Raw genomic sequence first — 12,103 nt, forward strand, 5'->3', positions numbered from 1 at the left:
AACCAATCCTTGGAGTGAACTGAACCATTCCCCAGCAATCCTACCCATACTTTTCTGAACTCCTGTCAGGGGCTTCTACTTTTTTAGTGGAGGTAGGATCACACTGTTTTGGTCTGTTTTCAGTGTGTGAGAGATCACTAGATCACTGAGTATGGACCAAAAGCAAGCTTTCCTGGCTGTTAAGGCTCCTTCCAATTGGATCTCGGCAACAAACACTAGACCTGGGCACACCAAGTCAAATGAGTCTAATAGTAAACTAGGATAGAAATCAGCATATCTCATATAGTAAAATATTCTAACTGAAAAGACCAGATGGGCAATAGCTGTGGCTGACAACAGAAAACTGGGGGCAGAATGTGATGCAGGGCAAGACTGCGCACATGTTGGGACAGGGATGTGTGGCTCTGCGACAAAGACAGGGAGCTACAAGGCAGGGATGAGGCATTATCACCAGAAACAGATGACATGGCTTGGAAGTTTGCAAGAAAGAAAGCATCGTTTGGTTTGTGTATGGAGAGACAGAAGCAGCCCACATGACTACTGCTTTCTGTTCAATTATTATTATATGCTCTTCCTGTCCTTAATGTGAACTCCAGCTAGCCTACCAGATGTTAGTTACAGGGTGCAGCACTGATGGTTAGTCATTCCTCAGATTTCTAGTGTTTTAGCTTTGTCTACAGTGTATTTTGGCAGCAAGGGGGAAAAACAGATAACAAGGTGGAAATGTACTAGAAAGTCCACACTTCTTTTTTGATCATAGGCTCAGATTTTATTATATTTGAAATTTTCATTTTCATTCTCTATTATGTGGTCAGCCCCAAGTTAAAACAATATAACAATAAGACTAAGATTTAAAAAAATTATTAAAACATGCACATATTTAGAAAAAGTAGTTAGATTAATAAGGCCTTTTAATGAGACCTTATAACAGAAAACAGGAACTCAGCTACAGACACTATAACTGTTTGGTTTATAACTGCCAGCAAATACTCTAAATGCCATATGAAGGGCTTTCCAGGGCATTTTCTCTTAAGAGGACAGAGAAGTCTGTTACACTCATTTCTGTCAAGGCTACATTCAAACAAGACATGTGACAAAGACTCAGCTACTTCATCACCACAGGCATACAGCCGAACCTCATAAGGGATGATGTGATAGCAGCTTTCCAATATTACAGAAGGGAGACAGTTGAATCTCAGTGTTTGTTTGTTTTTTTTAGACCAGAACGTCTACCTAACGTGAGTAAAATCAGAACAATGAATTTTTAGCTGAGATTTTCCAGATTGAAGATTTTTCAGTCTGAAGTGGAAGAACACCCCACAGAGCAATGTAGAGAAACCACAGAGAAGGAAATGGAGAGAGAAAAAGAGAGGGCTACAAAGAACAAATGCAGCAGGGTAATCTGCGTGTTGTGAGAAAGGAAAAAGAACATCTTAAATTACTGAAAGTGTCAGGGAAGGAGGTTGAGACTGCTTGTAAACTGCTTCCCCGCCCTGCTAATGATGGCTAATGGTGTCTTTGGCAGCTGTGGTACAGAAACGGTTTTCAAGTAGCACACCAGTCCAACAATATTCTCTTCTATAATGTCAAGGGACTCAGCCTTGGGCTTTTAAGTTTAATAATGAACATTGCCTCCACCTACACAGATAAATTTTCCTGAACAGGGTGTGTCTGTTTAATGTGCCAGAAAAATAATGCATACTAGTGTAGGATGAGAAAACTATATTGGTGAGGATGCCCAGCGAGAGGGATACTGTCACACACGATTTAGCCACACTGCCTTTCTTACCCTTCCTCTGTCTCATTAATGATGTCACAAATCTCCATATTGAGGGCCCAGTCTTCATTCTGCAGGGAACCATCAGTAGCTTTTTCTAGGGGAAGAACAACAACAAAAAAGAATGTCAAGATTGACAACATCCGTAGCTTTGATTCTGGAGCAGTCGGAAGACTGTTACTTCCATTAGGGTTAGGACCAGATGCCAGGAAGAGGAAGGATTCCAAATATATATCTTTAATCTGAGATAGTAAGCTCTCCTCATATGACACACCTAAAGCCACTGTGTCTAAGGTCAGAAGATGGCTAGTTTCGGGTGTCATGACCTCAGACACCATAGCTGGGCACTGTGAGACACTTAGAAGCCGTGTGCTTGCATGGTCCACAGTTAACAGTTCATGTAATTTTGCTAAGGATAACAGAAACTCTTGCACACAAAACAGCTGGTTATAGCCTGGATAATGGTTCCCAGCCTTAGATAACCCAGTGGTTTTTGTACTGCAATTCCCAGAAATCCTGGCCAGCACAGCTGGTGGTGAAGGCTTCTGGGAACTGCAGTCCAAGAACACTTGGTTACCAAGGTTGGGAACCAATTGCTGAGAGTAAACTGTTTTCCCTTCGCGAATATGTTTTCCCTTCCTCACTAGTTCGAACACTCCAGCTACCTTCAGCAGCTCTAAGTTGTGACAGGTACTGCAGTCAAGCAGCAAGGTATATTCCAACCCTCTCTTTATGCTGTTATCTGCCTACTCATCCTCTGGCACTGCATAGAATCTCCTCAAAATAATGAGAGACAGACAGAGACACACACACAGAGAGAGACAGATGGACAAGGCAGGTAGGCACATAACCAACCCCATTTGTGAGATATTGAAGGGAAGCAACAACTAGTTGACAAAGACTGGCACATGGCACATAGGATTAGTACCTACACATCTGGAAGCCTGATGCTGGGGACAAACAGTGGGGAATGACTACATCTGTAACACCCTGTTTGTTATCATGCAGGGGCATCTAACTGGGCACAGAAATAGATGAGTTCATCCTTTAGAATTCTTAATAACTGCTGCAGAGAGAGTTCCTATCTTAAGCATACCTAGGGAGAAGAACATAAAAGCCTATTGTTCTTGTATCCCACAGAGACCACCACATGGCAAACTGACACTCATTCAGTGTATTTTGATATTTTACTACCACACAAGAACAGAGATCAAAATATATTGGGTTCTTCCTGGGCTATCCCACCAAACAGTGTCATCTCTATTTAACCTACAGAGCAAAGCTGGTGAATTTTTGCTTTCCAACCGTTTAGGACTTCCACTAAAACAGCCTAGTGCCACTGGTCATGCCAGGTAGGACAGATGAATGCTCAAAAATCTGGAGGACTCCAAATCTATTACAGAAGGTTCTTCAGAGGCGGAATTCACAGGATGGATAGCAGAACTAAGGCAAAGCGCTCTTTTCATGGTGCCCCATTCAGTGAGCTCATTCTGTACCTGCCAGAATGCTACTCATGGCACAGTAAGAACCAAGCTGATATTCCTCATCCCCAGTGATTCTACCTTGTGATCAGCTCAGTCTCCACCCTTCTTGGCTAGTGAATAAATTTGGGCAGGAATAACAAGGGAAAATACGATACCAGGCTAGCAGTGAGCAATCTACAAAATAAGAGAAAGAATGAAAGTAAGAGGCCAACTTAATCCACTCTCCATAGTAGCATCTGCAAACAGCCAAAGGGCCAAGTGGTTCCCTGGGCATTATCAGACGTTTCACTCACAAGTATAAGCTAGGGTTGCCAGCAACCTTTGTTGCATGTGCCTCTCTGTCTGTGGAAGGGTAGGTGGCTACCTACACCGTACATATCCTGACAACAGAAACAATCAAATATCTTCTGGCATCTTGAAGTCTTAAAAGTTTGGCATATATATTTTAAGTAAAAGTTGTTCATTTTAAAGACTCTTGGTTGTTTTTGCTGCAGCAGATTAATATAACTAAGTCCCTGGACAAACATGAAGTCCCTTGACAGTTGAGCACCTCAGAGGCAGAGCGATGGGCCAGAACTGAATATACCACTTAGGTATCAAAAGCCAAAAAAAGCCTTCCTCTTGTCAAGCTGGTAGCAAGTGTTAAAAGTGGTCACTTTGGAGGAGTGATCCAAGACACTTTGCTGCCCAAGGGAAATATCAAATCATCCTCCATCCATGTATATGGAATGTAGATCCAGAAAAACATCCTAATCTTAGTGGACTGTCTGGCTCCAACTAAAAGGAAGAAACTTGTTTAAGGGTGCAAGACAAGGTATGTCACGCAGACAGTTCTGACCTCCAGGAACTAAGAATGGCTAGGGGGCTCAGGGGCAATGAATAAGGGGCTGCCACTGCTGTCCCTTGGCCTCTTATGCCTGAGGTAGTTGCTTCACTCTCCCTATGTTTTGCTCTACTTGAGTTTTTATAGAAACTTCATTGCCCTCTGCCCCAATGCAAAAAGATCACATCAGGGTCTCACAATGTTTACTCTGCTGAAAATAATGTAAACAAATTACTCATACATATTCCTCTGACTGCCTGGGAATGAGGTATAAAGAGGTACATACACAGAAACATACATACATATATAGGAATCCTTCAAGGGAACAATACCCAGCCAAATAGCCATAATATCTGGCAAAGCCTATTAATCTAGCCAAATGTGATCCAGTCTTACTCTGGGCAACAACAGCTTAGGAAGGTGCGACCATTGCCTGCCCTTTAATGCATGTACAGTTCCTGCAGAGCTCAACAAATTACACGGTGTGATAGGAATGTCATTAGCAACGAAATTCAAGGACTGTGCGCAACTATCAAAAGTATGTAAGAAAGGCCACAGCTCTGCTGGCTAGCTCAGTGGTTTAGGTTTCTGGCTGCAGAACCAGAAGTTGGGAGTTCGATTCCCCACTCAACAAAGGTTGGACTCAGTGATCCATTGGGTCTCTTCCAGCTTTGCTGTTCTAAGATTATTGCTATTATATCTATTCAGTTTCTTTAACATGGTTAAATGGGAATGGCTAGCTCTGATTTTCCCTCATTGCTTTTTCTTTCACATGAACAATGACAAGTTTGAAGATGGGAAATTCCTGGTTGAAGGCAGCCTTTACACATAAATAAGGACACGAGTTCTTGCTCACAAGAGCCTATCTGCAAGCAGGAATGTCTCCTCTCCAGACCCTTCACTGCTTACCTAAAGATGGTGGGGTGGGTGGGGTGAGCTGCTGCTTCTCTAAGCAGGTCAAAGAAACAGTCTTTTATAATGCCTGAATAGGATTTTGGTATACTGTGTACTGAAAGAAGAAATTAAAAATCCAAACTGTTCACACACATTAGCCCTCTGAAAATGGATAGTCTCTAGAATATATCCGAGATACTAAAACTATCAGCAAAAGTCAAGGTATATAGGAGTCCAAATTCCACACCACCTCTTGTGCTTTAAGTCAGATACATGCAGCAATACATATGAGCAAGGTTTTTACAACTGGTGACTGTGAGCCAGGGGGTTTGGAACTTGCATTTCAGCCATTAACTCACAATGGGGCCACAAACAACCCTGTATAGTTCAGTCACAGTGTTCTGCCTGCAAAAGTAGAACAATAATACTGGCTTAGTTGGTTGTTGTGGGTTTTTTCGGGCTCTTTGGCCATGTTCTGAAGGTTGTTCTTCCTAACGTTTCGCCAGTCCCTGGGGCCGACATCTTCAGAGGACAGGAGTCGGAACACTGTCTGTGCTCTGCGTTCTGAGTCCTGTCCTCTGAAGATCCCGGTCACAGAGACTGGCGAAATGTTAGGAAGAACCACCTTCAGAACATGGCCAAAGAGCCCGAAAAAGCCACAACAACCATCAGATCCGGGCCGTGAAAGCCTTTGAGAATACTGGCTTACCTGTCAGAACTGTTGTACTGAGATAATGAACCTGAAACATGACGAATTAAAAATGTAGAAGTGTTGACCTGGTTCTAAGTTTTATTAAGTTCTGGAATGAAATTAATGGGGTAGAACAAAGGGGATCCTCTCTGGAGATAAAAAGGCCTGGGGAAGCTGGACACTCATGTTTCTAGGAGAGGACAATGTCAACACCAGGATGAAACCTGTCCTGTGGTTACAGGACAGAGGAAGGGAACCATGTTCCCTCTAATTTTTTGGAGCACTGGGCAGAGGGTCCACTCTGAGCAGGTGGGGTTCCAATGAAGACCAAAATCAAAGGGATGGCAACACTGGCTCTGCTGTGCCCCCCCTTCCCCGCCCCCACCCCAGGGGCAGTGCTGTGCAGCCACACAGCTTAGAGGGAATGGAGGGGAATTTTGAGCTTATCGTCAAATTTGATTCACAAAGGCTGAAAAAAGCCCTTCCCCTTTCACAAGGCCCATCCCAAGAACGTCACCTAGTGACTTTTGATCTGACAATCTAGGGTCAGGGTTTCCATATCTGAAAGAAAGCCTCTTTAAACATGCAGACAGAAATATAGTACATGCAAAATGTTGCTTTAGCAAAGCTGAAAGAAATGGATTATTTCATGTCTCCTGTGATTCCTTTGGGTGTCAGATGAAAAAAGTAAAGGTGGGAGCTCTGCCACATGGGACCGCTGGCACCAAGCTCAAAATCAAAGAACTGCCTCCATGATCTTCCTGCTAGAACTGACCCAACTACACAGGCACATGATTATCGACAAGGGCTGAGATTATGTCTGGCAAGTTGTTACTCCTAATACAAGCAACACCTGAGATAAAGGGGCAAGGAACAATTTCTCCCATTCCTTCAAGAAAGTACCGTATTTTTCGCTCCATAAGACGCACCTTTCCATAAGATGCACCAATTTTTTAGAAGAAAACAGGAAAATATAATCTGTTTTCTTCGCTCCATAAGACGCACAGACTTTCCACCACCCCCTGTTTTGTGGGGAAAAAAGTGTGTTTTATGGTGCGAAAAATACGGTAACTATCACTCAGAGTGGAGAAAAACACTAGTCCTTTGGAATATGCTTTTCAGCTTACTTAGTTGGAGACTGCCAGTTATGATTCATGGGCCTTACTTGCACAAGGGGTGCTGAATACTTCCTTGCACAAACTGAGCCTAAGCCCCACTACTCACACAATGCAATGCTGTATGACTGGTGTGGATGAAAAGAATTCCAGCCACAATCCTCTCATGTCAGTACATATGAACCCTAAAACGTGCAACCCTTAAAATAAGTGCTGCAGAGAGCTAGAATTTTAATTTTTCTAGCCTTTCAAATAATGCTTCCCACTTCTGTAAACCCAGGGAATAGGTTTTGAGTTTGCAACATTCCGTGCGTTTTCATGCTATGAAAATAAATGAAAAAGAAATCCTGGATTTGACTCTTTTGATGAAGCTTTCCAGAAACACAAAGGCTATTCATTGGTCACATGAAAGAACTGGATGCTGGGCTCAGCTTTGGGAACTGTAATTAGAACCATCCACACCTCATGAAATCTAATCCAGGCCAACATGGCTTCTGAATGACAGGGTGATTCAGACAACAGCCTCAGAAGCCACTGTGGAATGAACATCCAAATTGTAGGTTATCAAATAAGAGGACTAGAGATTTTGTCTGACTGACAAGCTAAACATTCCAAGCTGGCAATGCACACCAGCAGCCCTGGCAAATTTCAAACTCAGTTCTGAAAGGCATTAGCAGGGTGTGGTGACTGGCAGTTTGTCATATAACACTGAAGCACTATGTTCCACAGGCTGGTCAGGTTATTTTAGATTTCAAAGGGTGCTGGTAGGCTGTGACAGTGAAGTGTTTACTTGTTGTCTACAGGAGAGAGCGGGAGAGAAGATTTCTGGGATTCTCAGGATCAGTAAGCATCAAGAAGATGAGGAGGAATACCAAAGTCTTAAAAACTATTCTTAATACTCTGTACTGAATGAGCATATTTGGCAATTTTCAAATAGGGATTTAGCAGCAAACAATTAGCCTACCTATTCTCTATGAAATGAGGTTCAGTGCTGATTACAGTGGTGCCTCACTTAACGGCGATAATCCGTTCCAGGAAAATCGCCGTTAAGCGAAAACATCGTAAAGCGAAAAAAACCCATTGAAACCCCTTCAATGCATTCCACTGGGGTCAAAACTCACCATCCAGCGAAGATCCTCCATAGGGCAGCGTTTTTGCTGCCTGTCTTGCAAGGAATCCGTCCCAGAAAACAGCGGGGAGCCATTTTGTTTACCCGGCAGCCATTCTGAAACTGCCGATCAGCTGTTTTAAAATCATCGTTTTGCGAAGAATCGGTTCCTGAAGCAGGGAACCGATCATCGCAAAGCAAAAAAACCCCATTTAGACCATCATTTTGCGGTTGCAATCGCAAAAAGATCGTCGTAATGCAGTTTCGTCGTAATGCGGGGCAATCGTAAAGCAAGACACAACTGTACATTGCAGCAAACAATATATCTGTCTCCCTTGAAGAACATAATGCTTCAAAGTAGGTAACGAACAGAGATTTCTTTCAGTAATATGTTTGTACTGAAACATTACAATTTCATCCCATTTTTACTCAATGAACAGATAAAGAGCTACTTAGCCACAATACTTGGAAAAGTTCTCTTTTGGACTTTGGTTTCCAGATCTCCCAGTAGCCAAGCTGACTAGGGGTTTCTGGGACTTGCAGTTCAGGAGGGATATTTTTCAAGCTCTGAACATATTGTTTTGTATATTGGAGTGGGAAGACTGGGAGTTACTGGTAGATCTTGAGATGGTTGTCATAGATCAGCAGGCATTTCTAATGTTCAATTATTATAATTTTTTTAAAAAAAGATTGCTTTCTTTTTAAAAAAGGCTTGGTGAAATGGAAATGAAAATCCTAGTAAAGTAGAACTAGGAGTGAATAATATGTGAAGTGATTGTGAGATTAATTCTGGCTTTGAAGACAAATTCTTAGTCTGAGCATGTATTCAGCAGCATTCTGTTTCTAAATTTTAAGTGAATCTGGCTCTGGCTGGCAATCTTGAGCCACTTCCAATCTAGTTCTGCCTGTTGGATCTGGAGATTCTAGTAAAGGCTAAGCAGAGTTGTCAAGCCTGTTCAGTTCATCCCAGCATTTCTTTTCAGATTAGAGATTAGTGACCTCCTAGTAACAATCCAGTGTAGCACATGAGTGAAATAATAATTAAAAAATTCCACAACGCTATAAAGAGAATAAGATTGTCATTTCATATTTTTCTTGCTTCTGTCTCAAAGTCTGAATCATCCTTCACTGATTAGTCACTATCCCAAGGCCATGCATCAAGCAAACATGCACAATACCTTGGGTCCTGAACACCACATGCTCAGCAGTTGGGAACCACACCTACATGTGTATCCACACATTTCAACAATCTTTCGTCCTTTGTTTCCCTCAGTGTGGAAATAATCTCAGTGAGATTCCCATGGGGCAGGTACCTATAGGGACATTTACGGTCTTAATGGTCCATTTGTTGGTTCTGGCTGTGCCCTCCAAATTTAAAAGAGTGAATAGTCCTTTAAGACAGGCAGCATCTAGTGGCATCAATCAAAAAGGACTGTATGGCTGTTCTACCTTTTTTTCATATTAACAGATTCTTTCTGGTAAGAAAAAAGAAGAAGGGAGAAGCAGTAGAAAAAAAGGGACAGGGGATTACAAGTAGAAAATGACAGTGATTGAACATCCTTTAAGATTCTGCAAACTGAATTTGGCAAGGTACACAACTTTAAACAAAGTTTTCCTCGTGCCTTTTCATCTAATGATCTCCACTTGAAACTGTGTTAGTTACCTGGGACTTGAATATGAACAGGCAGAGACATCTGCTTTCCTGTACACTAGACGCTTAACTGCATCTTTAATTTCTAGAAGCTAGCTGAATAACAAAACTAGAGAATTTAAATCTTTACCAACATTTGGTACATCCAGAAGTAACCGTGGCAAAATAATATATTGGATTAAGCAGACACCTATTCTCAAAGTGTTTTTCTGTTCCTGCACTGTATTACCAAGAACGTATTCCAAATTTACATGAATTACTTATTATAAAGTCAGAAGAGAAGGCTTTCAGTTAATATGCAAAGTGGTAAAAGTATTGTTCTTCAGAAGGCACATGTAGATCTTTTACCTATGATGCCTCAGAGACAGAGTAGCAGACTGGGTCTGAAGTGAATCTATAACTTCTTCTCTGCAGTTCCTGACACCAAAATGTCTCCTCTGCGATTTTTGACACCAAGCTCAGTAAAGGATCATCCCAATGTCCCCATCTTTACAGAGCTCCCACAGCACATCTGCTATGGATATCAATGGACTGCCTTAGGAATACAATGTCCCTGCCCACACATGAACAACCTCAGCATTCAGCATATTTTGAGAATCCACTAGAGCCTTTGTAGACAGTGCCCAATATTGATACCCATCCTGAGCTACATCCTCTTTTATTGATTGATTGATAGGGAATTGTATTAGTGTGTTGCAATAAAACTGGAGTTTTACAGCACCTAAAAACTAAGCAAATTTATTATGGACTACACATCAATGAGATACATGAAGTATTGTCCTGAATTATACAGGTGATGTGTACACATGAGATGCAGGGGGAACTCTAAACAGTGACATCAGCAGAAAACACAGAGATGGTCGTATATATTTTTAACCAAAATTAATTTTTTAGCATTTAACATGTAACAAGATTCTTCGCTATGTGTTTTAAAAAGAATTATTCAGCCCAGGTGCCCTCAACATCAGAGACGACTGGCAACAACTGACATTTAAATTACCCACCATATTCTCAAGCAACACTGTATCAGAGGCACTGTAGCATATTTAAATAGCAGTTGAGAGGCAGCTGCCAAACAGTATGTCACTTCACATAACAGATAAAATGAAGGAATCTAACAGACACAGGAATCCCTTCATCTAGGAACTGGCCTTGCCCCCACTCTTATTTATATTCAGAGCTCACAATATGTAAAAACTGTATTTTCTGTGTACCTTGAGATTTCTAAACTGCTGCAGAAAAATCCCCAAATGTAACGAAAGGGAAGGCGGCCAGGGCAGGGGGAGCGCTCTTCTCTGCCATTTCCAGCAGGGCGACTGGATACCACCACCCTTACCTTCAAAGGTGGAGGAAAAACTTGGAAAGCATCCTTGACTGTGGGACTGACCCACATGGGCACCAGTGAATGGGTTTCTCTGCCTATCACTTATCTGTAGATTGTTGTAATCATTCCCTGTTAGATCACGGAGCCAGAGATATTTAAGGTTGCAAAGAGAACAAGAAAAATTACATAAACAAGGCTTTTAGTCAGTGAACAAGCAGAATATCTAAGGCACACAGAATAAACTAATCTACCACGACACCAGGCTCATATGACTGGCTAAAATCTTCCTTAACCAGTCTGATTTTCTGCTCTGAGACATGCCTCCCTTTCATCCTCTTTACTCCATCCAAGACTCTTGTGTGGCCTTAAAGACTAATGTGTTTTATTTAACCTAAGTTTTGGTAGACTTTAGCTCGTTTCTTCAGATACAGCTAACAAATAAAACTTAAGTCTTTGAAGTGCCACAAGACGCCTTGCTGCCTAACCGGAAAATCTCAATCTCTCATAGGGAGAGGCACAAATGAGTGCTTCTTAGTGCCTGCCTGGACATTATTTACTCTCCTACCACTTTTCCTCTAAAGGCAAAAAAGATTGGACTAGAAATCACTGGTTCTTAACCTTGGGTTACTCAGGTGTTTTTGGACTGCAACTCCCAGAAGCCTTCACCACCAGCTGTGCTGGCTGGGGTTTCTGGGAGTTGCAGTTCAAAAACATCCGAGTAACCCAAGGTTAAGAACCACTGGACTAGATTACCTTTAGATCCAATTCCAACTCTACAGTTACACGATTCTTATGACTCTTATTATGAATACCGTGTTTGTTTTTCCTCCTTGAAGACTGGCTTCAACTGAAAAATGAAAGAGGCCAGAAGCACCACCTCCATCCCTGCAACGGGTATGCCAAGACTTTCTATTGCGACACATGCTGCTCCCTTCGCACCTATTAGCCCAGTCTGGGTTTGGAAGCAACGGAGGAAAGCAATGGTTTCCTCAGTCGAGGTCGTGACAGCCAACCTAGAGCCCTCGCCATTGTTCCCGTGGAGCCCCCACTGAGGAGAGGGCCCAGGCGAGCGACAAACAACCGCTTGGGGGGGGGGGGTCCTTCGTACCAAGGGGGGCGTGGCCCCTTCAAACCAGCAAACTTTATTCTGGGCTCAAATCCCCCCCCCATCCACCACGCCAGGATTGGCTCAGCAGGCCCGCCCAGAGAGCCCGCCCTTTCGCTCGCTCCCGACTG

At 42.5% G+C, this 12,103-nt stretch overlaps 1 protein-coding gene across 4 annotated transcripts in view; it reads right to left on the reverse strand.

The window, feature by feature from the left end:
* The window catches only part of TOM1 (target of myb1 membrane trafficking protein), a 32,160-nt gene that overhangs the window by 19,672 nt on the left and 385 nt on the right, over window positions 1-12,103 (reverse strand). For all 4 annotated transcript variants that reach the window (XM_078376198.1, XM_073000050.2, XM_020787668.3 and 1 more), the window contains exon 2: window positions 1,790-1,874. In XM_078376198.1, the coding sequence (XP_078232324.1) occupies window positions 1,790-1,874 (85 nt within the window). The remainder of the gene's footprint in view (window positions 1-1,789; window positions 1,875-12,103) is intronic.

Source organism: Pogona vitticeps, chromosome 5 (assembly GCF_051106095.1).
Source record: "Pogona vitticeps strain Pit_001003342236 chromosome 5, PviZW2.1, whole genome shotgun sequence".
Classification (NCBI taxonomy): Eukaryota; Metazoa; Chordata; class Lepidosauria; order Squamata; family Agamidae; genus Pogona; species Pogona vitticeps.